The sequence below is a fragment of the Microcebus murinus genome, chromosome 14, assembly GCF_040939455.1.
Source record: "Microcebus murinus isolate Inina chromosome 14, M.murinus_Inina_mat1.0, whole genome shotgun sequence".
NCBI classification, from domain to species: domain Eukaryota; kingdom Metazoa; phylum Chordata; class Mammalia; order Primates; family Cheirogaleidae; genus Microcebus; species Microcebus murinus.
In genome coordinates this window covers 71,495,337-71,523,201 of record NC_134117.1, presented here as the reverse complement: position 1 = coordinate 71,523,201, position 27,865 = coordinate 71,495,337, and the positions used below count along the sequence as shown (strand labels likewise).

The following is a 27,865-nucleotide window of genomic DNA, read 5'->3' as shown; positions in this document are numbered from 1 at the left end:
TGTGTGTGTGTGTTTTCACTCTTAGGCTAACTACTCAGTCAGTGGTGCAGAGTTCATGCCATTGATTGTGGTCAATAATTCTCATAAAAATAAACTGTGAATCTAACTGACAATTGAAGAAAGATAAGTACCATTAAATAAAACAGCAGGGATAACCAACAATTATTTCAAGTGTGGTGTCAGAGGGAATGAGGGAAAACACCGTTCTATTGACTTTATCCCTCCTTGGAGTGAGGCCTACAATGTAGCTGTTGTCATCTCAGGGAAATAAGATTTTTGTTGTTTTACAGAGTTTGATGCACCACTTTTTAATTTAAACTTACAAAGGAGAGGTTCCATTGTGTCACATTAGCATGGAACCCTGATGCAGTATCTCAGAAATGTTTTGAGCTCTCTTAAAATCAAAACCCCTGAAGTCTGCAGTAATGGAGTAATAGTGACATTGTGGTCGTGCAGGAAAACCAACCAGGCCTCCCTGCCATTCAGAAGCTGTTTTTTTCCTCCCATTTCCTCAAGAGCTTTTGTCATTCCTTATTTTCCTTTGGAGACCAGAGCATCATTTTCTTTCTTTTTCTTCCATGTGAGGGGACAGTCACACAGGCTGGTGGTGCAGCTTAAATAATGTTTGTAAATAAAAGTTTTTTAAAATATTGAGCAATATTCTCCCAGCACATAAGTCCCAGTTTGGGAAAAAAATTAGGGCCTTTTAGAAATTGCCTTAACTCTTTGCGGTCTCCACGGTACCATTCAGCAAATGACTGTCTGTGCATCAGATAGCACCCCGGTGGCCTGAAAGAGTTAACGCAGCCTCCAGAAGTGCCCATCAAGGTCCCAGGAAGGAGCCTGAGCCTTGGGAGATCTGGCTCAGAGTACAATTACTGTTCAGCTCACAGTGGCCCAATTTGCTTTATTGTAGAGTGCCTCCTGGAGTCCCACTGCTCAGAGATGATACAGATGCATCTGAGTCAACTGCCTGCAAATTGGTCTTTGAGGGGTTCGCCAGTGCAGGGAGGAGGCGCGAGAATTTGTTCGAAAGAAATCATAGCAGAGTTCTTGGTCCTGGGAGGGGAATCATCTTGCCACAGAAATTCCAAGCCCAAAGGACTGACTGACTTTTTCTCTCCGGGGATTAATGTGTTTGAGTGACAGCTGGTTTCCAGGTGGTAGCTATAAGTTTCATAGACATGCAAATGCTACCTGGGTATGTTCGTGTGTGTGTGAAATTCTTTAACTCTTGACTCTGCCACTGAACTGATTCTTTGAGCTTAATCGCACCTCAGCCTCAGTTTCTGTGAAGGGGACATAATAGTGCCAACCTCAAAGGCTCATTGTGGGAATTAGTGGAAATAATACATATAAGTGCTTGGCCCAGTGTTTGGCACAAGACCAACATGCAATACATTTGGCTATTATTATTGTGTGCTGTGAGTTTCATGATCATTTTGTTCGCTTATCAAATATGTGTTGATGGTCCAATAGTGTTTAACAATAATCTAGCATTTTGGTTGTTTTAGTAAAGTTCTAATGCAGTGGTAGTTTTTTTTTATTTTACAAAGGAAAGGGTCAACAACCATGTCTGTTTATAGGCTAGAAAATAAAAAAGAAAATTCAGGCCCATACAAAGTTTTTCTCAAAACATAACACATGGATACTAACAATCAAGTATATAAGAAATAAACATCTCAGATAAACTAAAGCCCCCTGTGCACACATTCTGTAACCCATTTTCCTGCTGCCCTACTCCAGTGATAACTAATTCCCACCTTGAACTTGGGGTGCATCATTACCCGCATGGATGTACACTTCTGTTAGATGCATGTAGATTCATTGGTAGTGTACAATACAGTCTTGCAGGTTTTTATAGATTCATACTGTAATAAACTTTTACAACTTGCCTTTTCTATTCAACATTCTATTTCTGGAGTTTTTACATGTTGATACATTTAGCTCCATTTCTTTTTCAGTATTATATAGCATCCTATTATATAAATATATCACAAATTATTCATTCATTGCCCTATCAATGCATATTAAGTATTTTTCCCAGTTTTTCCCAATCACAAATAATACCACATAAATATTTCTTTCTAGCACATGTGAATATACCTAGGTGTATATTGCTGGGTTGTAGGGTGTGTGCCCCTTTAATTTTGTTGGATTGAGTTAGACATTTCTTCCTAGTTACACCCCAGCAATAGCACTTGGGAATTCCCGTGGTTCCTCATGTTCTCCTACATTCGGTGTTGTCAGGCTTTTCTTTTTGCCAACCTAAAACGTCTCATTGAGGTTTTAATTTGTATTTTCCTGATCATTAGCAATTTGCTATTTATTTTGTCTAATATAAATCACCTGTTTTTTCATTTGTTTATTTTATTGTGTTTTTAAAATCAGGTTGTTTTTCCTTTTCTTATCAGTTTATGGAAGTATAGATAGGAATCCTTTGTCGGTTGCATATGTTGCAAATATTTTCTCTCAATCTGCCTTGCTGCTTCACATTGTTCATAGTGTCTCTTAATAAAGAGAAGATATTTAAAAGTTTTATTTTTCAACAAACAGTGTCATAGAAAGAAACACATTAAAAATGTTTTCCTTTTGGGAATTTGATGTCTTACTCCCTTTTCTAGATAGATGAGCTCAGCTTTAAACACAGATACACACACACACACATAACCCACTCATGTCTTTGGGCAGGGATTTAATTTAATATGGATGGAGAGTGGGGGCAAGTGGATGGCAGTTGGCAAAACTGCACTTCATGGAGGCCACTGGAGGCAGCAATATACACAGAAATATACACAGCATCCTATCTTCCTGGTGGGAACTGGGATGGGGAATCACTGGGGTCGAAGTCCTTGGCCAAGGGCAGTCCCTCCGCTTTGCCCATTGGTCTGGAAGGCGCCCTCCCCACACCAGGACTGGTAAACTTGGCCTGTGACAATGAGGTGGAACAAGGAGTAAAGGACATCTGCCCAAAGACTCTCTCTCTGATGCAAGGCAGACTTAGGTCAGGATTGCTGCAGAAACTGGGAGGAGATTCCAAAAACAGTCTGGCATTCCAAGCAGAATTTTAAAACTCATGACTTCTGTTAAATATTTAGGTTGGTGCAAAAGTAACTGTGGTTCATGTGGATCATGAACTTTAAATCATTATAACTAGGGTCAAACACATCTGTATTAATCAAAATAGGAACCATTATAATCAACACATTTTTGCCAATGAAAAATAAGTTTGTTTATTCCTACGGCATAAAAATCCATGCTTCAGGATTTGATGAGCTCTTGGGAGGCATTTTCTGCATCCTGCTGGTTGTGGAAACATTTTTCCCTGCAAAAAGTTGTCCAGATGCTTGAAGAAATGGTAGTTGGTTGGCAAGAGAGGTCAGGTGAAAATGGAGGAGGCAACACTTTGTGGCCCAACTCGTTCAACTTCTGAAGCGTGGGTTGTGCGACATGTGGTTGGGTGCTGTCGTGGAGAAGAATTTGGCCCTTTCTGTTTGACCAATGCCAGCTGCAGGCTTTGCAGTTATTGGTGCATCTCATTGATTTGCTGAGCATACTCCTCTGATATAATGGTTTTGTCAGGATTCAGAAAGCTGTAGTGGATCAGACTGGCTGCAGACCACCAAACAGTGACCATGACCTTTTTTGGTGCAAGTTTCGCTTTGGGAAGTACTTTGGAGCTTCTTGGTCTAACCACTGAGCTGATTGTCACTGGTTGTATAAAATCCACTTTTCGCCGCACATCACAGTCCAATTGAGAAGTGGTTTATTGTTGCATATAAGAAGAGATGTACCTCCATAATATGCTGAAATAAAAAAATTTTTAAAAGAGAAGATGATGCCTCGAAACAATGATTTTTTTGATTTTCAGTCAGCTCACGAGGCACTCACTTATCAAACTTTTCACCTTTCCAATTTGCTTCAAATGCCAAATAACTGTAGAATGGTCGCTGAGTTCTTTGGCAACTTCCCGAGTAGCTGTAAGAGGATCAGCTTCCATGATTGCTCTCAGTTGGTCACTGTCAACTTCTGATGGCAGGCCACTGCGCTCCTCATCTTCAAGGCTCCTGTCTCCTTCGCAAAACTTCTTGAACCACCACTGCACTGTTTGTTCGTTAGCAGTTCCTGGGCCAAATGCGTTGTTGATGTTGCGAGCTGTCTCCACTGCTTTATGACCCATTTTGAACTCGAATAAGAAAATCACTCAAATTTGCTTTTTGTCTAACATCATTTCCATAGTCTAAAATAAATATAAAATAAACAGCAAGTAATAAGTGATTAGCACAAAAACATAAAGTGAGAAATGTACATTAAAATGCCATATAACATAACCACATTTATTTAAAAATGTATTCTAATATCAAATGGCAAATTTCATCAGTGCTAAAACCGCAATTACTTTTGCACCAGCCTTTAATAGAGTCCTAAATAATAAGTGGAAAAAGTATGAGGAAAAAATGACCAGGCGGGATAGAAATGGAGGAGTGACAGATGAGGAAGAATTTTTAGGAAATTGAAAATGAGATTAAAAACAGCAACTTGGACTGGAGAAAAATGTTTTCAGCCTGGAACAAAAGCCATAAAATGAAAGAATAGATTGAGAAATTTGATTTCTCATTCTCACAAATTTCAAAATTCTCTATAGCAAAACCAAACAATACCAAATTGAAAGACAAAATGGCAAACTGAAAATAACTGCAGTTATATTATGGACCAAAATCAACATTCTTATATACAAATGACTTTTTAAATAAATAGTGGAAACTCTAATGGAGTACTAGGCTAAGAGTCACAACCGGCGTGCAAGAAGCTTGAGAAGTGCTTGTCCGCTCTAGCAGTTAAAAGGCTGCAGTGGAGACGAGACATCTCTTCTGTGCGGGTCTCCGTCACAGACGAAGGAGCATGTGACGCTCAGCGCTGGCGCGGCCGAGAGAAGCCAGCCCTCCCCCGTGGAGCCTGTGCTGTCCACTCTGGCAAACTTTGTCTGGAGAGCGAGTCAGTGATATGTAACAAAGGGTGAGAAATGAAAGCACGCACTTTAACTTGCAATTCACTTTTTAGAATTATCTAAAGGAAATAACTGAATGACTAAGACTAAGATATCTGTACAAGATTTGAAAACTGTACAGGAGGAGAGTCAGCGAGACACAGCGATTGAGTAAGGGTGAGAGAGGGGGACCTAGAGCGTCCCTCGTGGAATTTCCACCAGGGCTCCGCACAGCAGGCTGTGGGGAAGGTGAGAGGTCGGGCTCTGTGCGTTGGACGTTTCTGGAGCACGGCTTTAGGGGGAGATGTCCGGGGAGTTTTGACGTGTGGGTCTGGAGCCAGCAGGAAGTGAAAGGATTTAGAGACACAGGTGTAGGGATGTGGCTGAAGCTGGGAGGGGCGGTTTGGTGGCCTGTGGGAGGTAGCTGGGAAGGGAGTTGAGCCGCTGGTTTGTGCTGGCACGGCGGGAGGCAAGGTGATGCTCATGCCTTGCCTGTGGCATTGGCGTCTCTGACCGAGCCCTGTCTGTCGCCCTTCAGGCCTGGGAACACTCCGTGGGCATCATCTGCTTCCCCAGTCTCCAAAGGCTGGCAGAAGACACTTGCGACCAGCTTGCCCGAGAACTGCAGAAGGCCCTTTCTGGGAAGCCTGCGGGTAAGAGAACAGAGGGGCTGGAGCACACTCTGCGAAGGGCAGAACAGCTCCACAGACCTCTCCTAGGCCTCTCTGAGCCCCTCTCTGCTTCCTCGTGGAGTTAGGGGCAGAGAGCAGGGCGGAGGAGGGGGCACAGGGGTTCCGGGAGCTCTGCTGCTCCTAGGACATGGACGTAAACACACACATACACACACAGACACACTGCACACAATAGGCTATACACAGACACACACAGATACTACACACAGACACACACAGTGCCACAGAGATACACACAGAGACACATAGAGGCACACACATAGACACAAATACAGACATACATGCTACATACAAGCTATACAGACACAGACACATATAGAGACTCTACTCAGAGATAGAGACACACATTCTACACATGCAGATACTCATAGATACATACTACACACAGAGACACACAGAGACACTACACAAAGAGACACACATAGACACACAAAGACACACACACACAGACATGCAAACAGACACATACCACACACATAGGAACACACACAGAGGAGCAGGGTCTATGGGAAGAAGTGCTAGGATCTGAGGTCCACCTGTATGTTCAATGGAGAGCCTGGTCCCCCAAAATTACAGAGGTCAAAGTGTGCATCTTCTGTGGTCTCCTGACTTGCATTCTTCACTCGTGTGAGCTGGTCCCTGGAGGCTGGGCAGGATTTCATGGTGGCTGAGGGCTGAGGGGCAGGAGAGAATTCCAAGAGGAAGACTAGCTCAAGCATGGTGTAGATTGCAGAGACTCCTGCAATGCAAGGCACTGTGTGATAGGGAAGTAGGGAAGATCCTGGATGGTGGGGTCTCCAACAGCTGAGGAGCTTGCTCTTACTCACTGGCAACAGGGAGCCATTAATGGTTCTTTACAAGGATGGTGGCATGATAAAGGCCATCCTGCAAGGAGAGTGGTCTGGCAGACTGTGAAACATTTGGTAGAGATTCAGGTGGCCTTGGAGGTGTGTAGGCAGGAGGCCAGAGTCCTCTAAAGATGCCCATCTCCTGGGGAGATGGTGCCCTGTGTGGAGGGGAGGCTGGCCAGGCAGGTCACTGTATACCCTGCTGGGGACACTTTCTTCCAGAGAAAGCACGGGAGGCAGCTCGGCAGTTGCTGTGGTGGAAGGGGGATGTGGATCAGGATGGCCACCTGCTCCTGAAGTCGGTGTACGTGCTGACGGGGACAGACTCGGTGAGTTCCAGGCCCGTTGCCCTCTGCCCCGGTGCTCCTCATCCATGTGTGGGCGGGAGGCCACACAGGGCGGTGGCATGTCCCAAGGGATCTTTCGCTTTATGAAACTGACATCGTTTCTTCTTCCTACTCCCCTTCTGGCACAGAGCATGGACTTCACAGTCTGAGATTCAGGTTGAATCCTGCCTTTCCAAGTGACAAGCTGTGTGGCCATGGGAAAATTGTGTTACTTCTCTGCAATTTGGTTGTGTTTTTCTAATTTTAGAATTGGGGCAATAATGCCTCTCTTCTAGGGTTAGTGTGGGATTGATAACCGATGTTTATTGACTATTTCCCAAATGTTGGAGGCAAGGCTGGCATGTCCCAAGCATTGTGCTCCTTAATCCCACTTATAAGGGGACTACGGTGATGCCAGCTAGTGATGAGAAAGCAGGCTTACCTCTGCCGTGACTGCAGAACCCATGCTCTGAGCCGCTGTTCCTCATTGCTTCCGCTGACGCTCAGCCTGAACAAGGTACACGAGTAGGCGCCTGTCCTGCACTTGCCCAGAGATGGTGCTTGGATGGCGTCAGGTCCTTCTCCTTCCCACTGTGCCTGCCCTGGCTGCCGTCACATCTTGCCAGCATGAGGCTGGGAGCCTGGGGCTGGCTTCTTCCCTATGTGGTTTGCTGATGGCTGATGCCCTCTCGGGTGGAAGTGGCCCCTGGCAGCTGTGACCATTAGGACCAGAGGTTTCGGGCAGGGCCGACTCAGAGACTCATGGGTTTATTGGGAGTACCTGCTGTGTGTCTGGCCCGCTGCCCTCAGTGTAGCTTCTCCAGATTCTTTCTGCCTCTACCCATTACCTGGTTCCAAAGCTGCTTCACTAGATAAACAGACACCAGCTGGGCATTTGGATCTGTGCGCGGAGGTGTGATAGGAACACGGCATGCAGTCGCCGTCTGGGGACAGGCCTGCTCAGGAAGTTAGCAGGAGGGAGGACCACCTGCCTTTCCTCCCCATAAACTGTCTGCACCACTGTCAGTGGCCTGAAGCTCAGACGTGGGCTTGTCTGCCCCGGGGAGGGACTCTGCAGCCTGGGTGGTGACACATTAACCCAAGGGCTTATGTTCCACCAGGAGAGCAGTAGGAGCAGGAAGCAGGTGCAGATGGGTGAGGATAAGGAGAGCTGCCCCAAGGGGGTCACTGCCAATAAGGTGTCAAATGAAGATAAAGGCATCATACCTCGCACTGGGAACTTTTAGCAGGAAAATGAGGATCAGCAACCTGTGTCTGTGCCTGAGTGTGGTCCAGACTGTACATTCTTCTTTTTCTTCCTCTAACTTACCCCCTGTGTCTGTCAGCTTAGCCAGTTGGGTGGGAAGTTCATGGACAGTGTTTCATAGGTTGACTCCACAGTGCTCATATATGATTACACATGCGCACACAGAGGTTGCAGCTGCTCTAATCCCAGTGGGCTGCAGGTAGAGGCCGTGGGAGAAAGGCCCAGGCAGCTCTGCGTGCAGGCTGGTCTCCCTCTCTGCCGGCCTCCTATCCTCTTGGCCCCTGCCTGGCAGCCCTGGCAGTTTACTGAGGTGTGGTTGTCTGTCTGCACCTAGAGCTGTGTGAGCCTTGGCGAGGTCTGGGATTGGGTGAGAGGGCGGAAGGGGCCGGATCAGATCCTCACGGGCTTGCTAGCAACCCCCCTTCCTGACTGCTCTCGCTCCCCCTTCCTGGTTGGGAGGCCACTGGCCCACCACAGTCGGCTGGTGTGGTTTGCTAGGATGCCTGTGAAGTCTAAGATCTACATTCCCTTTCCCCTGCTCCCGCCTTCCTTTCTTCCTATAGTCTGTGTATCTTATAGAGGAGCTATTAATAGCATTTATTGAACACACAGTAGGCACTTTATATAAACAACCTTCACAGCCGCCCTGGCTGGGTCCTCTGACCATCTGCATTTCACACTCAAGGGCTGGAGCCCAGAGAGGAAGTGGCTTCCCCAGGTCACCCTGTGTTCTTCCCTTGCAGGAGACACTGGGCAGGGTTGCAGAATCTGGGCTTCCAGCCCTGCTGCTCCGCTGCCTTTACCTCTTCTTTGCATTTCCTGTGGAAAAGGATGAGCTTTTTGAAATTGACGTTCAAGTTCAGAGGATGTTTGTGCAGGTGAGTGTGGAGAGGGCCGTGCTTCCCAGAGATGCTTCCGCCTTCTCAGCCCCAGGTCCCGAGCTCCTCCGTTCTCCCAGAGGGGCCGGCTCTCCCCACTGCCCCTACTCCCCCAGTACCTGAATGGTTGGAAAGCGGTTATGTCCCTCGCAGAAAGGTGTGCTCCCACCACTTGGCTGCCCCGCACCCCCAGCTCCTCCCCGACAGTCTGCGTCCTTGGTCCTGCGCACCCGCCCTGGCTTCTGAACCTCCTCCTTCTGGCCCTTCCTTCCCTTCTAATAGCACGGATCACTCCCATGAGCCCCTCCTGCAGTCCCAGGATGTGTAGTGTTGTCACCCTGTGGCTGGCAAGCAAAGGCATGGGGCGCAAGTGTGGGTCTGGGCTCACAGAGGCTGTGGGAGGCGCCCGGCTGGCGCTCTGCATTGGTTTTCACTCACAGTCGTGCTTTTAGCTCTTCTGTGAGGCACCTCCATCCCTCTCCTCGGGAGTCGGCTCAGGCCTCGAGCATCAAACACAGTGTCCTCTTGCCATTCCTCACCTCCTTCCCCTTCCCTCTATGGATGGATTCTGCTTTCTCAGCTGCTGCGATGCTGAGTTCTCCAGAAAACTCTTCCTGCTTCTCTGCTCTTGTGGGGGAGGGCAGGGAGGACCATGTGCCTGACCCATCTCTGTGTCCAGCGCTTTGGGCAGCGTCTCCCATGTAGCAGGTACTTGTGACCATTCAGTGAAATTCCAAATGCAGCTGTCCACTGTACATGAGTGTGCACAGTAGCATCCATTTTAGACTGATTCTCAAGCCGACTCATCATTGCTGGAGAGTATTTCGGATTCCACTTATAGGGGGCTGCCTCCTAAGCTGCATTCCTTGCAATGCCATTGCCCGTACATAAATCATATTCGAGGGGTGTCCAGGATGCTGAGCCAGGCCCTTTCACAAATCTGTACCATGTGGCTTTTATGTGCCCTTCAGGGAACTAGTGTAGCTCCTGTCTTCGAGGTCCTCTGGACACGAGGACAGGATGTGAGCCCTGGGGGTAGACTGTGTCTGTGTTCCTTAAGGGTTGTCATTATTTCATTCCATGAACACACACAGAGCTCCCCCCAGACGTGCACTTACTTCAGAGGTGACAGAAAGGCAGAGAAGCCAACGAAGCGACCCAGGAATAATGCATAGCTAGAAATGTTTTATGTGCTGTGAAGGGAAGGCCAAAGTGTGCGGCAATGATGACAAGGGGCCCCGGTTCAGGTTTAGAATCAGTGGATACAGTTTGAAGGGAATGGCATTTACTCCAGGAGCTGAGGTTGGCAGAATCAGAGGAGGTGTCCTGGTGGGGGTGGCAGGAAGCGGGGAGGTGCAGAGAAATGGTCACCCAAGCCCAGGAACAGGTGAGAACAAGGTGAGACCTTGATTACATGTTCACACCCACCTGCAAGGACGGTGGGGACATGGGGCCAGTAGCCCAGGTCCATGCTGCCCAGCGTTGCGCTATCGCCAGGCTAGGAGGGGCTAATGGGCTCACTCCAGTGGAAGGAGCTGGTGGTACCTGCTGAACTGGAAGAAGGTCCATGGGACCACTGAGAGCCCAGGGGAGAGCTGCCCTGGATATGATAACGTGAGAGAGGAGGCCAGGCCAGGCCTCTCGGGCTGCTGTAAGCCATGCTGGGGGTTTGGATTTTATCCCAGGTGGGTAGGAAGGTACCGGAAGTCCCTCTGCTAGCCATTGGAAGGCTGGATTGGCCGGGGCAAGCCCAGTCAGGATGTTCTAGGTTAACTCTCATGATCTGATGGGAAAGTAGAGTTTGAGTGTCAATCAGGAGTTCTGGAACACCTCTTTTTTTAAACAGCGCATGGTCCTGTTAACTCTACACCTTGATTGTAGATAGTATTTTTCTGTATTTTTATGTAAAAAGACATGAAGTCAATGACTTCTTTGTCATTCTGATTTAGAAAGGATAACAATTGCTTGTTTAGGGATGATGCCAGTGGACCTGAGCCCCAGCCCTTGCCATGCTTCCCAAAGCCAGCTCTGTTGACCCTGCTGGTCAGGGACAGAGGGTGACCGTGTACAGTCCTGTCCCTCCCACTGAGACGTGCCCATCAGTGCCCCAGGAAAGGAGGAAACAAATTGGTCATAGGAAGGGGGCTTCCTACCCAGGTCTCCTTGGCTGTTTTATGTCTCCTTCTCCTTTTCTTTCTCCTTCTCCGTGTTTCCTGCTAGATGTTGCTGAACATTTGCAGCGAGGCTCAAGCTCTGGAGGGACTTCTCTCGGGAAGCGACCTCCAGGCTCTGCTGATCGCCACAACCTGTCTTCGGGAGCACAGCTGCTGCTTCTGGAAGGAGCCCACCTTCTGCGTGCTGCGGGCGATCTCCAAGGCCCAGACCCTCGGCATCATCCAATACCTGCAGGGTATGTCCCAGGAGGCCAGTGGAGGCTGTGGGCCACCCAGAGGCTTCCCTTGAACTCTTGGAGCAAAGGCTGAGAGCCCACTTTTCACAATAGGACCCAGGGATACTTTTGTAGCAACAGTATAGATTTCTGGGCCACAGAAGAGACCAATAAGCAGCCATGCCCAGCAGATAATCCCTCGCTTCTTAGCTCCATTCATGAAGGCAGTCTTACTGTTCATTCTGATCCTCCACTGGAGGAAGGAGGGAGAGAGAAACTCGTTTACTATGAACATACTGCCAAACAGACTCTGAGCTGGGCCCACTTGTACGTTGTCTCATTCGTTTCTTTGAGAGAGATATTAATGCTGTTTCACAGTGGGGAAAATAGAGATTGAGAGTGGTAGAAGAATTTGCCCAGGCTCCTCAGCTAGTGAAGAAGAGAATCAAGTTTCAAACCTGGGGATGCCTGATTCCAGCATCTCCATTTCCGCTTGGGGATTAAGGCCACGGACTCAGTCAGACAGCCAGGGTGTGGACTCCAGGTCTGCCCTCACCGCGGAGTGACCTTAGGCACTTAATCACCTGGGGGCCTCGGTTCTGTCATCTGTAAAATGGGGGTAACGATGCTGCTGACCTTATTGGATTGTTGTGGTTCTTCAGTGAGTGATGCATTTTAATACTAAAAGCACCCTGTATGTGGTGGGTGCCACATAGGTGTCAGCATGGCCGCATCTTCATTACCTGGGTTTGAGCAAAAGCAGGACGCTGAGGAAGTCAGTTTTGTTAGTGGTGCCAGGGTCTCCCTGGCGTCATCTGCCTCTTGAGGACCCAATTCATGCTGGATGTGTGGGTCACCATGGCCCATAGGATCTCAGGACCGTGTTGGCCTCATCTGTGCTGGCCCAGCACGGGCGAGAGCGGCTCCGCGAGGTTCGTGCCAAGGAGAACATTCCCAGGAGGCTTCCTTTCAGCTCACCTCCCCACCCGCCAGGCAGCACCTCCTAGCTCCCCACTGAGCATGGCAGTCCCTCTCTTGCGCTAACCCGAGGTGGGGGTCTTTTGGAGAGAGGTGGGGTCTGAGCCTGCCCACGTGATCTGCTTGTCCACAGACACGTGCCTGTGGGCCAGGCTCTTTCTGGGGCTCCTGTAACAGAGGGAGGGTGCCGGCTGGTGAGAGCCGCGGAAGCCTGGCAGCCCCGCCTCCACGTGTGACTGAGTCCCCGGCAGAAAGGCGGCTCCGGTTTGGGGGTTCCAAGCTCCCTGCGAGGCCAGGACAGTGTGAACAGCCTCCCGAGGTGCTCCACAGCCAGGCACCCTCCCCTAAACAGGCTGGAGTCTGCGGTGGCCGAGCAGAAACTATCAGCACTGGCTGCAGGGGGCTCTCACTGCCGTGTTTTCTGATGCCCAAGACAGCAACTCTAACAGAAAGTTCCCCCGAGTGGGGAGCCTGCCACCTAAGCACTACTTCCTTAGGGCGGTGGGGGATGTCTGTGGGTTTACGGGGTGAAGAGAGGGTCAGGAAGTCAGGGCTGACCTCACAGTTACCTGCCAAGCTGGCAACTCTGGGGCTGCCTTGCTGGGCATGCAGACTTCAGAGCACTTCTGAGTCCTTGCAGCTGAGAGGCTGAGCTTGTGTCATCCGAGTTCTCATATGGTGCGGCTTTCCCAGCACTCAGAGAGCCTTCTCTCAAAGAGAGATTTCTAAAACAGTGATACATCCAAATGTAAATCTCATGACCTGTTTCTTTGAACTCTGGCTCCCCATCACTCTGGGCTGGCTAGCAAGTCCTGCAGCCAGGCCTCACAGGAGGGGTGCTGCCTTCCTCCCCCTCCCCAGCCCCCTGGCTTCTTCAGTACCCAAAGCACACCATCTCTTCACCGCCACCTCCTCACATGTTCATACATCCTGCACTTACACAAGCTCATTTCTGCTGTGCTCCAACTTTGCTTCCTTAAGGTCTCCTTGGGCTTGGGCCCTGTGTCTTGCATCTCATTACCTAGCGCCCCTGGGCGTTCTGGAGTTCTGGGAATTAGAAGCAGAGGGCTGAGAGGCTGCCTTCCTCTCCTGTGTCACCTGCTGGGCCTGCAGGAGCCGGCAGGCAGGACGAGATTTGGATTAATTCTCACTGACATATCGATATGCAGCTTTCAGTGGGGGTATGGGGCGACCGTGGCCAGAAAGCTCTTGCTTCAGAGCTCAGCAGTGTGCTTCCCCTACAGCCACGGACTGCATGCGACTCTCCCTCCAGAGCCTCTCCAGGCTGGCAGGCACGCTCCCTGCTCCCGAGGTGAGCGAGGCCATGAACCTCATCCTGGGCTTCGTGAAGGACTCCTACCCTGTCTCGGCAGCGCTGTTCCTGGAGTTTGAGAATGCGGAGGGCTACCCCCTGCTGCTCAAGGTGCTACTTCAGTAAGTGACTGTGCTTGGTGGGGGGAACGTGGCACCGCCAAAGCCTCGGTCCTCAGAACTACTCAGAGTGCTTTGCAGGAAGACAGATAATGAGGTGTTGTCTTCTGAAATACAAAGCTCTGCAGAGCTTGGCCAGAGAGCCCCATCGCAGAGTAATTCAGTGTACAGACAGGTGTGGGGCTCATTTCCTTAGGGAATCAATGGGTGATAGCAATGATAGTCCTATCAAGTCCACTTGGTGGCACCTGTCACCTGCATAGCTGCTGGCCTGACCTCCAAGTGTCAGACCCAGACAGAGCCACCTGTCTCTGTTGGAGGGCTGTCTGGGGCTGCTGCGCTTGGAGGGCTGGCCTGTCTGGGAACCAGCAGTCCCCCGAGGCAGCTCTCCACCTCTGACTGCCAGGAGCTGATGGCACATATCCAGCCAAGATTCCCCTGGGAGGGGCAAGCTCTACACTGCCTCCAGGGGTCCCTGGCAGGGTCGCCTCCCGTTGCCTAGCATGTGTTTGCTTGGGAATGCTCTTGTATTGGCTTCCTTCCTTCTCCATCTCACATTGCCTGGCCTTTCCTGGTATTTTCTGGGACCATCTCCCAAGTGAACTATTTTCTCTCAAATCCTTGAGCCGTGGAAAACCCAAAGACACTGTTCAGCCAAGTCTGGACAAACTTCCCCTACGTTGACTTGTCACATCATCTTCAGGCAGGGCCAGGGATTGGGGAGAACAAGGGATGGAAATCACAGAAATTTCCTGGTGACCACAACTCTCCCACTGATGCTGGGGAAGCTGCTTCAGGCCGGACCACGTGCGTTCCCTTGGGCTTTGCTCAGCAGGTGTGAGCTGCCTCTCCCCTGGGGGTGCTTTACTGCCGCGCTTCACAGACTCACTGCAGAGCCAGGCCCCAGGTCTAAAGACACGGGCTTGGGTGAGGGGCTGAAGACCCTAGGCCCGCAGTCTCCGACAGGATGTGGATAAATGACCATACCCTGAGGGCCTTCCTCCAAGGGGATGCTAAGCATGACAGTCCCTCTGGGTATGCCACATTGTATACTAGTCTGGCCCGTGACCAGATGACTGTTGCCACCATGGAGGTCTGCTTCATAGCATTTCTTGAACATTTCTTTTGTGTAGTGGGTGGTCAGTTTTCCCCAGACACCTTGTGGAAGGCACGAGGGGACAGGAGCCTGTACCGGGGGACGTCCGGAAGACCCATTTAGGCACGTTTCATTGGCTTTCCTTTCCCCCGTAACTGAAGCTGCGCAGCGAGCACTTTTGCTCCAGAAATGGCCGAGCTGGAGTACCGAGAGCAAGACAGCCACCTGCCTGTCATTAGAAGGCAAAAATAATACTCAACCTTAAAATAAGCACAAGGAAGACAGTAAAGCCATTTCCCACACTGTTTTGTTGCTCTTTTGAAATATTGCATCTCTCATTTTGGAGGTGCCCCTGCTCTGTTGATGCCCGAGGCACAACTTGTCATTTTCCTATGAGTAGATGCTGTAGCTTCTCCCTGTTTCTGACTTCTTTGATCAAGGCTGAGGTTTGTGAACAGTGGTGTTTACCCAGGGCATTCCTCTTGCCTTTTGGTGCTGCACTGCTTCTCGGTGGGGACCCTTGGGGCTTCCCTAGCATTGCAGACCCGCATCGTCCCTGCATCCCTGTGAGGAGCACCACGAACAAAGGTGATTGCTCTGTCCAAGAAGTGCAGGGAGCTGGCCTCATCTGTCCCCACAGGTACGACGGACTGCCCCAGAGCGAAGTGGACCCACACCTGGAGGAGCTCCTTGGGCTGGTGGTGTGGCTGACGACCTGTGGGAAGTCAGAGCTGAAGGTGTTTGACAGTGTCACTTACCCTCAGCTTGAAGGCTTCAAGTTCTACCAGGAGGCTTCTGGTGGGTCCTTTCTGCATGACTGGCAGAGTCGGGGCTGTGAGGTCTTCCCTGGTTCCCTGCGCACCTGTCAATGATGCAGTAGACTCTGATTCTGTCATATCTTTTGGGGAGACTATCTATGGATCCTACATCTCCCCATATAGATTTTCCCAGCTGCACGTAGTGCAGCTCGAACACCAGGGCCTCCAGCAGCCCCAGCTTTGTGCAATGAAGGAGTTTGTTACCTGTGAGACTTAGAGGAAACATTGCTTAATAAAGGCAAAGCCTCTCTTAACTAATGGAAGAGGCCTTAATTCTGTCACCCAACTCCAGTGTGACTTACTCTATAACATTTGCTTACGTAATGGGGACTGATGTCCCTGAAACAGCCACCCAGGTGCAGGGTCAGAGACTCTCAGTATGTTGAGGTGTTGATTGGTTAATGAGCTCAGTTAGGACGCACCCATTCTGTCCGTGCTGCAGCCACTCTGCCCCATGCAGGTGCCGGCATGAGCAGGCCAGGTGTCTGCTCCCTAACGCCCCGCAGAGTCTGCCGTGTACGTTGCATCTTAGCTTGCTAGATACCAGCATGATAAACACGTCAGGACAGCCGTGACACCAAGGTGGGACGCTCAGGAACCCTCCAGCAGAAGGCTCAGTGAAGGGGATTTTAAGGCTAAGTGTGGGTTGTGTAGGTTGAAATAAAAGGGGAGAAGTTTACAGGCCGGAAGTCCTGTCTGGGGAAGATACGGTGGCCTGAAACCGCTGAGTACGTCTGAAGAAATGCCGCCTGCCGCGGAGCAGAGGCAGGGACCGGCTAAGAAGGGCTTTCCCATGGGACTTCAGCAGACACACGGGCATGAATGTGGCTTAGGGGAGTGACTGCATCAGAGGGGAGTTTCAGAAACATCTCTAGTGTCCGAGGCAGAGAGGGCTAGAGGCGGGGAGCTTTCCTTCCTCTGCCGTTGTCTAGCTCCCACAGAGCTAGAAAATCGCAACTTCGAATAGCATGTCGGATGATAATGAACGCGCCTAATTCAGACATAGACGGGAGAAACGGCTTGCAGAGTGATTCCTGTTTTCCTCTTCAGGGGTGACTGTTAAGAATCTTCAGGCCTTCCAGGTCCTGCAGAATGTCTTCCACAAATCCAGCGACTCTGTCCTCTGCACGCAAGTCCTGTCGGCCATCAGGACCTTGTGGGCCTGGAACGCTCGAAACTTCTTCCTACTGGAGTGGACCCTGCAGCCCATCTCCCAATTTGTGGAGCTCGTGCCCCTGAAGCCAGCCCTGGTGCAAGTGCACTTCTTCCGGCTGCTGGAGGCCCTGGTGTTCGAGCTGCACTACGTGCCCCACGAGATCCTGCGGAAGGTGCAGCATCTGATCAAGGAGAGCCCCGAGCCGTCCTGCACTCTTGTGGCCCTGCAGAGCATCCTCAATATCGCTGGTGGGGACCCGCTCTTCAATGACATCTTCCGGGACTCGGGGCTCCTGGGCATGCTGCTGGCACAGCTGCGGAGACAGGCCAAGATCATGAGGAAGTCAGGTGCCACCGGGCGTCGGGAGGGGCGGGCCAATGGGCTGGGCCAGCGTGGCCAGATCTGAGCCAGGTGCCAACCTGGCCACTTGTAAATGTAGCAGAGAAAGTGACATGCTTGTGTCACTAGAAAGGTACTGGGACACAAGGCTTCACAGACAGCTGGCAGCCTCCCAGTCTTCCCCACAAAGAGACAAGCGGGCGGTGACTTGCTGCTAACTCAGGTCCGGTGAATTCTTGGCTTTCAGATATCTCCTGCCCTGGACATTGCCTGGGTGTGTAGATGGGGAGACGCAGGGTGTGACAGGTCCTCAGGCATGGGAGCGCAGACGGGCCTGGGGATCTGAGGCCCTTCTGGGGTCTGCGGGGACACGGCCACTTGGGTCACTGCCCAGTGGTCTCCCACCGGGAGAGAGTCGCCAGGATGCCCCTGGCCCAGTACTCCCGCCGAGCACTGGCGCCCTGCTCCTGCGGGGCCTGCCTGTGCTCCTCGGCAGTGCCCCTTCCCCTGCCTTGGCCTCTACGTGCTGGGGTCTCAAGCTCTGTGGCCCCTGCCGCCCCACGGGGCTGCGGACTCCGTTCTTGTTACAGTGCAGGGTGGCTCAGGGGTTGGGCTCTTTCCCTGCCTCCCCTCCCACGCTACTTGTCCTGCTGGGGACACCCCACATGGCGGGCTGCAACCCCCACCTCCACTGACTTTCAAATAGCAAGTGGGTGGAAAACTCTTTTCCCAGCTCCTCTTGTCTTTCCCTCAGTCTGTCTACACCTGCTACTCTGGGAAATCAGCCCGGAGGAGGGACACTGGGACGTAGGAATCTGGCCACTTACCTCTCCCCACCTTTTTCTCCTCTCCTCCTTCTTCTCCCACTGTATTGTGCTTCAGGTCTAAGCCAAGGTCATTGGTCTGTCTGTTTCCTGGGCCTCTCTGGGGGAAGCAGCTGAGGGAGAGGGCGTGGGTCACACAGCTCCCACTGGAATCCTAGCCATGTTTCTTACAAGCGGAATGGTCCTGAGCAAGTTGCTTAACCTCCATGAGCCTGTTTCCTCCTCTGTAATGTGGGGGTAGTGATACCTACATCATAGCCATGTTGTGCGTGCACATGAGGAAGTATCTGAAACGGACCCCCTGCTGTGCCTCACACACAGCAATTGCTCATGAAATGTAGTCACCTTATCCCTAGAGTTTCAGTGCCAGTGCTCAGGCACCTATTGGAGGCCAAGCAGGACCCATACCCTCCCCAGGATGTTTGCAAACAAGATCAGACCTGTCGGTGCCGAGCTCCAGGAGGTTTTGTGCATCTGGGCCTTGGCTGGGCCCTGGCAGTGTTTTATTATGTGCTTCCTTTTACAGCTCAGTAACTTCCTGCCTTAAATCCCATCATGAATGAAGTTAACATATTGCCTCCCCTGCTTTCCTTGGCATTTAACTGAGAAGCTTTACATCTTTTTTTGTTTGGTGTTTCTGTGTTATCTTAGCTGGATATTGCAATTCAGCAGCCTAACATCCAATTTGCTTTTTAATTCAATCCCATACCTAGGAGAATTTGAACTTTTTAATGAGCTGATGCATCTTGTCTTACTTTGGGCTTTCTGTTGTTAAATGTATCTTGCTGTTTCTTAGATAGTCTGTCACCTAGTTAATAAACTCTACAATTACTCATTTCATTCATTTCTCAAATATGTATTGAGCTTCCAATTTGTGTCAGACACTTTTCTGGCACTGGGGATTCAGTGGTAACCAAAGGGACTTGGTTTTGCCCTCAGGGATCCAGTGGGACCACCTTTCACTCCAGGATTTCCTGAGCTTCTCCACAGCTCAGGCATCAGCTGGCAGTCCTCCCTCCCAGACATACATGGCAAGCTACAGAAGTGGCTAAAGGGAAACCAAGGAGAAAGGGCTCCATGTATCATCTAGGGCAGTGCTTCTCAAAGAGTGGTCCTTTGGGTAGTCCTGTCAACATCACTTGGAAACTTGTCAGAGATGCATATTGTAGACCGCATCTAATAACCACTGAGTCAGCAACTCTGGGGATGGGACCTAGCATGGTGCTCTGGATTTTAGCAACAAGCCCTGCAGGGCTCTGATGTGTTTGGGTTGGAGAACCCTTGCTTCTGCTGTAGTAGAGTCTGTCTTATGAGCTGGGATGCACACTCCCTTGTAATGGAAGCATCCAATTCACATCTCCTTAAGAGGATAGAAAGCTAATGAAGTCAGAGATTAGGGATCATACCATGTACATTTACATTCTTGTTGTTTTTGTTGCTTCTTAAATATGCAGGAAACAAAGAGTCCACTTCTGGTGATCAGGATCTGGAAAAAGAACTCACCTGTGTGATGCTGAGAACTGTGGTCACACTGCTGAAAGGGTCGGTTCGGAATGCAGGTAAGGCTGGTACCAGCGTTGCCTTGTCACCGCTTGGTACCACGTTACTATTTCTGGTTACTTATGTCAGTGTTCACAGGCTGTATTCAAGGGTAATGAACACTAATGCTATGGCTAATGGCTAACAGCAACCCTTTGGTTGACTGCTGGCTGATGTTCAGTGATCTTAGTAAGCTGGTAGATATGAATCTCAGTGGACACGTTTCACTTCTAAGGTTACTGAAGAAGGTTGACGAGAAAAGAAAAGAAAACAAAATGTTTAATCTAGCATTTTCTAAATTTTCTAAATTTATGAGAAAGCAGAGCCCCTTCCCTTCAAGTGCAATCTATTAATATTCTGCTGTACGGACTATAGAGTTTTTAAATATCCAAACAGTAAAATACATGTAAAGAAAGCTAGTTATTTTAAAGAAACATAATTTGATATACTCCCAGCCACGATGGACTTAGCAGATCCATCCATTCAAAATTCTTTTTAGCTTTCTAAATTCATGTGACTTTTAGATTTAAAAAAGTGAATAAAATATATATGCATATGTATCTTATACTATGAAACAGATATACCAACAAAGTTCTATCAGTAAGTTTGGTGATTTAGGCATCTTTATCTGAGGCCCTCATAGATTAATTACAACAAATGTAAAAAGTTATTTCATTATAGCAGAGAAAGAGTCTCTAACATTAGTCTACAAAAGATTCCCTGGAGCTGCTGGTTAAAAAGCACATTCCTAAGCTCACATCCAGGTATGTAATTAGTTGTAGGTCAAAGTAGAGCTCAGGAATCTACTTTTAAACAGCCCTTCAAGGTGATTTCTGTGCATGGGGTACCTGGCCTACAACTGAAGAAGTCTTGTCTGCTCAAATGTATATCAAGCCATTTGTAGGTTCTAGTTGTGTCCTAGTTTTTATTCCACATGGATTAATGCAACTATTAATCCTGGAGAAGAAATAATTTGGATTACAGTTAAACAAAAACATACCACCAGCCAGATTTACTTAATTCTTTCCCCAAGAAACTACCTAGAAATGAAATATGTTCTTAACTTAAATTCTGGCTTGCTTTCTATATGATTTTGGCAGAGAGAAGAGAGAGAATTGTCATTGGCCCTGGGTTAGGGAGTTACAGGGGAATCAAGGGAGAGGTAGATCTAGTTGAGGTTTGTTATTATATTACTTAGGTTTCTAAAAAGAAGGGGTACTTTTCTTTTTTCCCCCAAGAATGCAAGATGCTGTTATTAACCATAGTCACCATGTTGTACCATAGATCTCTCAAGCTTATTCCTCCTGTCTTGAACTCATCTCCTATGGGTAGATCTTAGTCAAAAGATTTCTGTTTTCAAAAATAAAATTCTCACTCGAAAAGAAAGCTGTTTTTCTTTTTAATTCTCAGCTCCACAGTTTCTTTTTTCCTCTTCTCATTTTAAAAGTGGGTGTAGGTTACAAAAAACTTACCAATGGACAAGAGAAAAACATAAAATGTAGTAAAATGAACTCTGATAATTGTAAGAAAAAACTTTCCTTGTGATTGAAGGTTTCAAGGCCCCCATCACTCTAGCCCTATACTGTCTGTCTGCTCCCCAGTTGTCCTGAAAGACCACGGAATGGTGCCCTTCATCAAGATCTTCCTGGACCACGAGTGCTATCGGGAGGCCTCGCTCAGCATCTTGGAGCAGCTGTCAGTCATCAATGCCGAAGAGTACATGAGCATCATTGTGGGTGCTCTGTGCTCGTCCACTCAAGGGGAGCTGCAGCTGAAACTGGATCTCCTCAAGGTGACTTCAAGTCCTCCTTTACGATTTGCTTTGCCATGGGTAGTCACCAAGTTTGCCACATTTGCTCTTACGTGTGTTTATTCAGCAGGCCATTGTATAGGTAGGGAGCTCGCTGTATGAGGTAGTGTTAGTGCTGTAACAGGTAAGTTCCACATTCTCAGTAGCCTGGCACATTGGAAATGTCTTTCTAATGTACAGTCCAATCAATGATTGGGGATTGTCATCCAAGGACAGCTGTCACCTGGGCCTAACTCAGCCAGCAGGTAAGGTAAGAGAGAATTGCACGGTGTATTCTTATTCAGGTGTAGAACTGGCATGCCTTAACTTCTGTCTCCAATTTTCTTTGGGTAGAACTCACTTGGGAGTAAGGGTCCCAGGAAGTGTAGTCCCTGATAGGCAGCTACTTCCCAGCAACACTGTAGACTATGGAGGTGGAGCCTGAACCAGTGGTGAACAAACAGCTGCATTGGTGACTTGACCAGCATTTATTGAGCATCTGTGAATTACCAGGCCTGGTGCGGAGTGCCTGGGACATGCAGTGGAAGGAGGGAGAGAATCTTGCCATCTGGGAGAGTATAGACTGGTGATAATAGTAAGCGAGCGATAGTTACATTGCAGCGTGGTAGATCCCTGTGAGACACTGAGTGCAGGCTGCTGTGGGAAAGAGAAGTAGGAGAGACCAACTCTGCTTCACCCTGTTGGGGAAGGCTCACAGGGGAGAGACCTGTGAGCTGGGAAAAGGAAGCAAAAGGCAGTGAAATGTGTGGGAACAGTGGGTACAGAGGGACAAGCAAGGTTGGGTTGTCATGTTTGGGTAATGGAAGTGTATGTTTTTGTATTATTGTTAATGATTATCAAATTAACTTAAAATAGTTAAAAAAAATACAACAAATGTCATCCCTACCATCTTTTCTACCTTACAGCTTTCAGTTTTGTTGCTGCTCTTTCTTTTCATTCCTTTAGTCTCTGTGGTTTTATACAGTGGTACCCAACATTTTTGGCACCAGGGACCAGTTTAATGAAAGACAATTTTCCATGGACCGGGGGCAGGCGATTGGTTTCGAGACGATTCAAGCACATTGCATGTATTGTACAGTCATACCTTTCTGAGAATCTGTATTTGCTGATTCCCCCCAGCATCACCGCCTTGGCCCCACCTCAGGCCACCAGGCATTAGGGTCTCATAAGAAGCACAACCTGGATCCCTCACGGGCACAGTTTACAGTCGGGTTCCTGCTCCTATGAGACTCTAAGGCTGCCCCTGATCCGACAGGACACGGAGCTTGTGCTTCTGTGATGTGAACGATGGGAAGTGGTTGTAAATACAGATGAAGCTTCTTTCCCTCGCCTCCTGACAGGCCACAGACTAGTGCTGGTCTGCAGCCCAGGCACTAGGGACCACAGGGTTATGCCTTTTAAAAATTCGCTTTTCTTTGCTTTATGCTGTAAGAGAGGAGAGCAGAAGTAAACACAAACATCCCCCAGGGGGTGACTTTGGGACTTTCTATGCATATGTGCAGCACCACTCCATATAAAGCACATGCTCTCGTTTCATTAATACACCTCACCTCATTATTGGTGAATTACAAAAAGTACAAAGTTGCTCTTACTTCCCAAATTAGGTAAACATCAACCTAACTTAGTTATGACTATCTCTGTGCAAAACCTTTTTAATATTTAGAGAATGGTGTTCGGTTCCTCTCACCTACCTTATTTCTCTGCAGAGCCAATGTCAGGTAGTGGTGTGAGCTGTTATCAGGTGGCCTAAGCCTGAGGTGCTTGGCATGGCCACAGCGTCAAGAGTGGTTCATCCAAGGGTGACATCAGGACCATAATTATCATATATCTCACACATGACAAGAACCCAAACAGTGATTTGATTACAGGGCCAAACAATCAGTGCAAGTGCTTTGTATGAAACAGAAGGAAAGTTCAATGCCTTTCGAAACACATGTGGGTCTTACGTTACATGAGGTCAGGGGATCGAGAGAGACATGTAAAGCAAGAATTGATGAAAATTTCGAGCTGGGAAGGATCTCAGGTTCATGTGATCCAATCTTCTAATGTTATAGGCAGAGAGACTTGCAGAGAGCTTCACTGATGAAGTTGAATCACACAACTGCTAAAGGTGCAGTTGAGTTTGAGTCTAAGACCAGCAACTGAAAACTAAGTGATTTTTGCACTTCACCATGTTTGGAGCATTTTCCCTCATATGTCTGTGTTCAGCTTGATTGACATGGTCTGGTAAGAACAAGGATGGTATGTCCAAAGCAGTTAAGACTTTGGTTTTCTACTGGGTGAATAATTGTTTCTGACATGTTCGTATTGGAAGCCAAATAGATCCACCGAGAGGAAACTTTTGCTTTTACTGTGGAGAGGGAAAGTATTTTTGTGTCCAGTATAGCAAAGAGTGCTCTGCTTTGCTCCATGGGCAGAAGCATCTTATTGAAGTGCCAGCCCTTGAGTAATAGGACAGCATTTCTAGAATTAGCAATGCAAAGCCATTATGATGTTTTACAGATTCAATATCATTTCAGAATCACACTATCAAGAGAGCACGTAAGGGAAGAACACTTGGGAAGCTTATTTAACAAAGTCATCGCCGGCACTCAATATACTGTCTTTTCCCTGGGTGCCAAGTCACTGCCGAGCAGCCGGAGGCCCCAGGAGCTGCCGTTCTTCTCCAAGGACTAGGCTGTCAGCTCACTGCTGCTCCAGAGGGCGGCGGGGAGGGGTGGGCCCCAGAGCCTCTTCCGGACTCATCCGCCATTGAGTCACATGAGCAAGTAGGGAATGTTTTCTGGAATCTGATGTGGAATCCAAATTTGTTCCGAAATCATCTTGGGAACCCCTTGGAACTTTGGAAACAAAGATATAAAAGGAGCTCTTTCTGGGAGGCTTTTTAGAAGCTGAGAGACACTCTGTCCACAGGCACTGTCTGCAGAGTGGGTCAGAGGTAGGATGAAGGGACGCGCTGGGGGGTGGCGACCTGAACAGAGGAGCAGGCAGCGCCCCCACCTGACAAAGGCGCTCCACCTCCACAGCGTGCTCATGCCAGGCATCTCTGTGCCCCTCCCTGCGGCAGGTCTGCGGCGCGCCAGAGGAGAGCGACTTAGGCAGGTGTCTCCAAAATCCAGTGGTGCGTCCATACCAACAGTGAAGCATGTGTGACTTCACTACCTAATTCTGGTAAACGATAACTGAGTTAAAGAATAATGTAAGCAAATGAATTTCCTCTCCATGGCCTGTGGGACCATGATTGGGTTATCCACAAATTCAGATTGATTTGCTAATATACATTTAGCTGTTCAACTCTTAGCTTAATCACATTACCTCACCCGTCTTCCAGCATGACACATGGAAAATTATGAGGAATAACAAATAATAGAATGTGAAATAAATCCTGTTAGTCCTAACATAGTTAGCGCTTTGCAGCAGACATCCATTTTGTAGATTCAAGCTCAAGGAATACTAACTCAGAGACAATGACATGGTAACTGAGTTAAGGATGAGAAAATGTGCTTAACGCTGACCTTTCTTGAAATGTGTCAACTTTAGCCTGATTACTTTGACTTCAGCTGATTGAATTTATTCCCTTCTGCAGACTGGAAACCCTGAGTGATGCATTATCATGCAAAGTTGAATGACAGTAATGGAGACCCTCCTCCTAGGCCCCTGGTTCCTGACAAATCGTTTCCCAAAGTAGCAAAGTATTTATTTTCTTTTATGATAGAAATGTTTCTCTTTAGTTGCTATGAAATTAAGCCTTTGTAATTGGATTTTGGACTTTTTACTTTATGATTCTGCAAATATGAAATTAACCCCATCCTAAGAAATAATAGCGCCGTCTCAGTTCTAATGAGATTACCCCCATTTTAGATAATGACTCTGAATTTAATAAATCAAACAAAGCAACAATTAAGGACAGCCATTGCTTCCTCCTCCCCCTCCCAACAGGAGGAAAAGAAAATGACCACCTAGGAATCATAGGTGACAGACTGCTGAGAGACAGAGGAACAGTGGGGACGACCATTGTGCTGCTTCTCCTTTTAGAGTGTCTGCTCTTGACACTGTTTGAGTGACGGCCTTCTTTTAGGTAATACATGACATCAAATTGGACACTCGGAAGGTGGTTCCTTGAGAGAGAGATTTTAGTGGTCATCCAGCACTCGGATGACTGTAATCTGATTAGTTTTGGATTTTTGCCTTTCTCCCTTTTTGGAATCTGTTTTGTCACATGTTATGTGATAAGCAGAAGAGCTTCATTCCTTCCATTCGCCTCAAACAAATCTCCTAGTGGCCTTACGAGCCCTTGAAGTCACTCACATGAATGTAGACTGTTTGGCATCATAGAGCTTCAGGTTTCCTGATTGATTTATTTTTCCTGAAACTTGTCACATGACCAGGCCGGGTCAGGTTCTGTGTCTGCCGTGCCACACCCCGGTGTGCAGCCTTTCCTCTGGGTTATCAGTTGGGCGGAAGGGACCAAACCCACCACTCAGACTTCAAGGTCAGAGTGGGTTTCCAACTCAGCTGAGGAAATAATATTTTGCCGGGCGCGAGTAGCTCACGCAAGGCAGGCGCAGACGCAGGAACACTGCCTCCGCCTCTCCTGGCCCCAGGGTCCCGGAGGGTGGGGCCAGGAGCTGTGGTGACTGTCTGCACAGAGAAAGGCCTTGCCTCGCCTCGGCCACGCACGCTCACACCACTGAGCATCGCCATTCTGGAAGAGCCTGCTCTCGCCATCTACTGCTTCTCTTTAAGGACATGTCTATAAATGTCTATCTTTCCTGGATTTTGAGCCAAATTTGTAATGAATTAGGCCATATCCTGATGCAGAGGAGAAAGCAGTGTCATTGCCTAGTCCTGAATATTCCTCCCCCTTTCTGGCAGTCTGGGAAGTCCCTTTCCCTGAAGTCTCTGCCACGACGCTGAGCTGACCCTTTTCCTGGGTGGCCCTGAGGCTGAGTTTCCTTCAAAGAGTAAAATGACAATTCAGTCTCCCCACAGTCATCCCTCTGAACTGTGCTGGGGCATCATTGATCTAGCCGCCACAGGCCATGCATTTCTCTCTCTGTAACTGGGAAAAGATCAATCGACCCGTATTGGTAAGGGTGACTCCGTCTACCTCACTTTATATTATTTGTCCATTTTGAACATAACTGGGGACTTTGGCCCTTCACAGGGTCTCCTAGTTACTGGAGTCCTTTTCTCGGGAACCTCTACGCAGCCCCTGGCTGCTGTTTCTCTGCATCTGTGAAAGAGCCCTGGCCTGTGTGAGTGAAGACAGCCGGGCTCAGCCTGCATGCTCCTGCCCCTGACGTGGGGCTGCTTGTCGCGGCATAGAATATTGGAGAACAAAATTGGAGCGGTGGGAACACGCATTGTGTTGTTTCAGAAAAACACTAGTGTTAGGTTAGGGTGTCAGCATTTTAGAGCTGTAGCTGGAAAATTACCTTTCCCTCCAAAGTATGTGACTTCATATTTAGCAGTACCCTATAACTCCACTAAGTTTCTATTTGCCTTTCTGTATATACGAGAGTTTCGAAATTTCATCCCTTCCCTTCTTTTTCCCCCCCTGAACTGCCAGTTTTCTCTTTGCCCACTAACTTTCATGTGCCATGCCATTGTTTGTCATCCTAAATCATGCAGTTAAGTTACAGCTTCACCCTTCCCCCAAACTGGGAATTTCTCTTTTATCTTTTTTCTTTGAACTTTCTCACACATCCTGGAATTGACTCCAAACGGTGCCTGCTCAGACAATCTTTTTCCCTGTCTTACTAAAGCATTAAATGTCTGAAAAGATAAAACAGTTCAAACCTCTCTGCAAAGTCTTCTAATGAGCCCATGAAGATAGGGCCACTGTCTGGGAAACATGCATAAAATGCCCTGAGTTTTAGATGGAGTCCCACGCAACTCATGTGATCAATAAATCAGTGAATACCAAAAATTACAGGCTTTTAATATTTATCCAAAATTGCCCATACATTCTTCACTTTTAGGTGTGAAGCTTTAGCACAGAATGGGAATCGCTTAAGTGTGGCCCTCCCTCCCTCCTTCCCTCCCGCCTTCCTTCCTGTAATGTGTATTGAATACCTTGTGTATGCCATGCATTGGGCTATATGGATGGCATGGCCTAAATGCTCAATAAAAGTTTGAATTTAGAAGGAAATAAAGGTTGTGTGGCCAGCAAAACTCGCAGTGATCTGGAGGGTGGTGGAGCCTGCCGTGCACGCTGTGAGCAGCCCAACGCCCCTGCGCTCGCCCGTGCTGTGGGTCACGCCTAGGCGCTGCGTTCCACTGAAGGTTTCTCTTCTCTTCCCTGAAACCCTCATCTTTTTACACCATGTTTCAGGTAGATTCATTTTACTATTTCTCGTCATTTAATAGATGTACCCGTGCTTACGCTGAGAGGGAGATAAAGAATAATAAGCTGCTACTAAGGATTTCACTGTGGGTGTCCCGCACAGCGGAGAGATGGTCATTCTACTCACGTAGCGAATTC

At 48.6% G+C, this 27,865-nt stretch overlaps 1 protein-coding gene across 6 annotated transcripts in view; it reads left to right on the top strand.

The window, feature by feature from the left end:
* LOC142875570 (WD repeat- and FYVE domain-containing protein 4-like) overlaps positions 1 to 27,865 on the top strand; it is a 303,723-nt gene that overhangs the window by 42,609 nt on the left and 233,249 nt on the right. For all 6 annotated transcript variants that reach the window (XM_076010232.1, XM_076010230.1, XM_076010231.1 and 3 more), the window contains exons 3-11: positions 5,526 to 5,640; positions 6,750 to 6,856; positions 8,864 to 8,998; positions 11,219 to 11,408; positions 13,610 to 13,799; positions 15,533 to 15,690; positions 16,761 to 17,213; positions 19,484 to 19,588; positions 21,170 to 21,360. In XM_076010232.1, the coding sequence (XP_075866347.1) occupies positions 5,526 to 5,640; positions 6,750 to 6,856; positions 8,864 to 8,998; positions 11,219 to 11,408; positions 13,610 to 13,799; positions 15,533 to 15,690; positions 16,761 to 17,213; positions 19,484 to 19,588; positions 21,170 to 21,360 (1,644 nt within the window). The remainder of the gene's footprint in view (positions 1 to 5,525; positions 5,641 to 6,749; positions 6,857 to 8,863; positions 8,999 to 11,218; positions 11,409 to 13,609; positions 13,800 to 15,532; positions 15,691 to 16,760; positions 17,214 to 19,483; positions 19,589 to 21,169; positions 21,361 to 27,865) is intronic.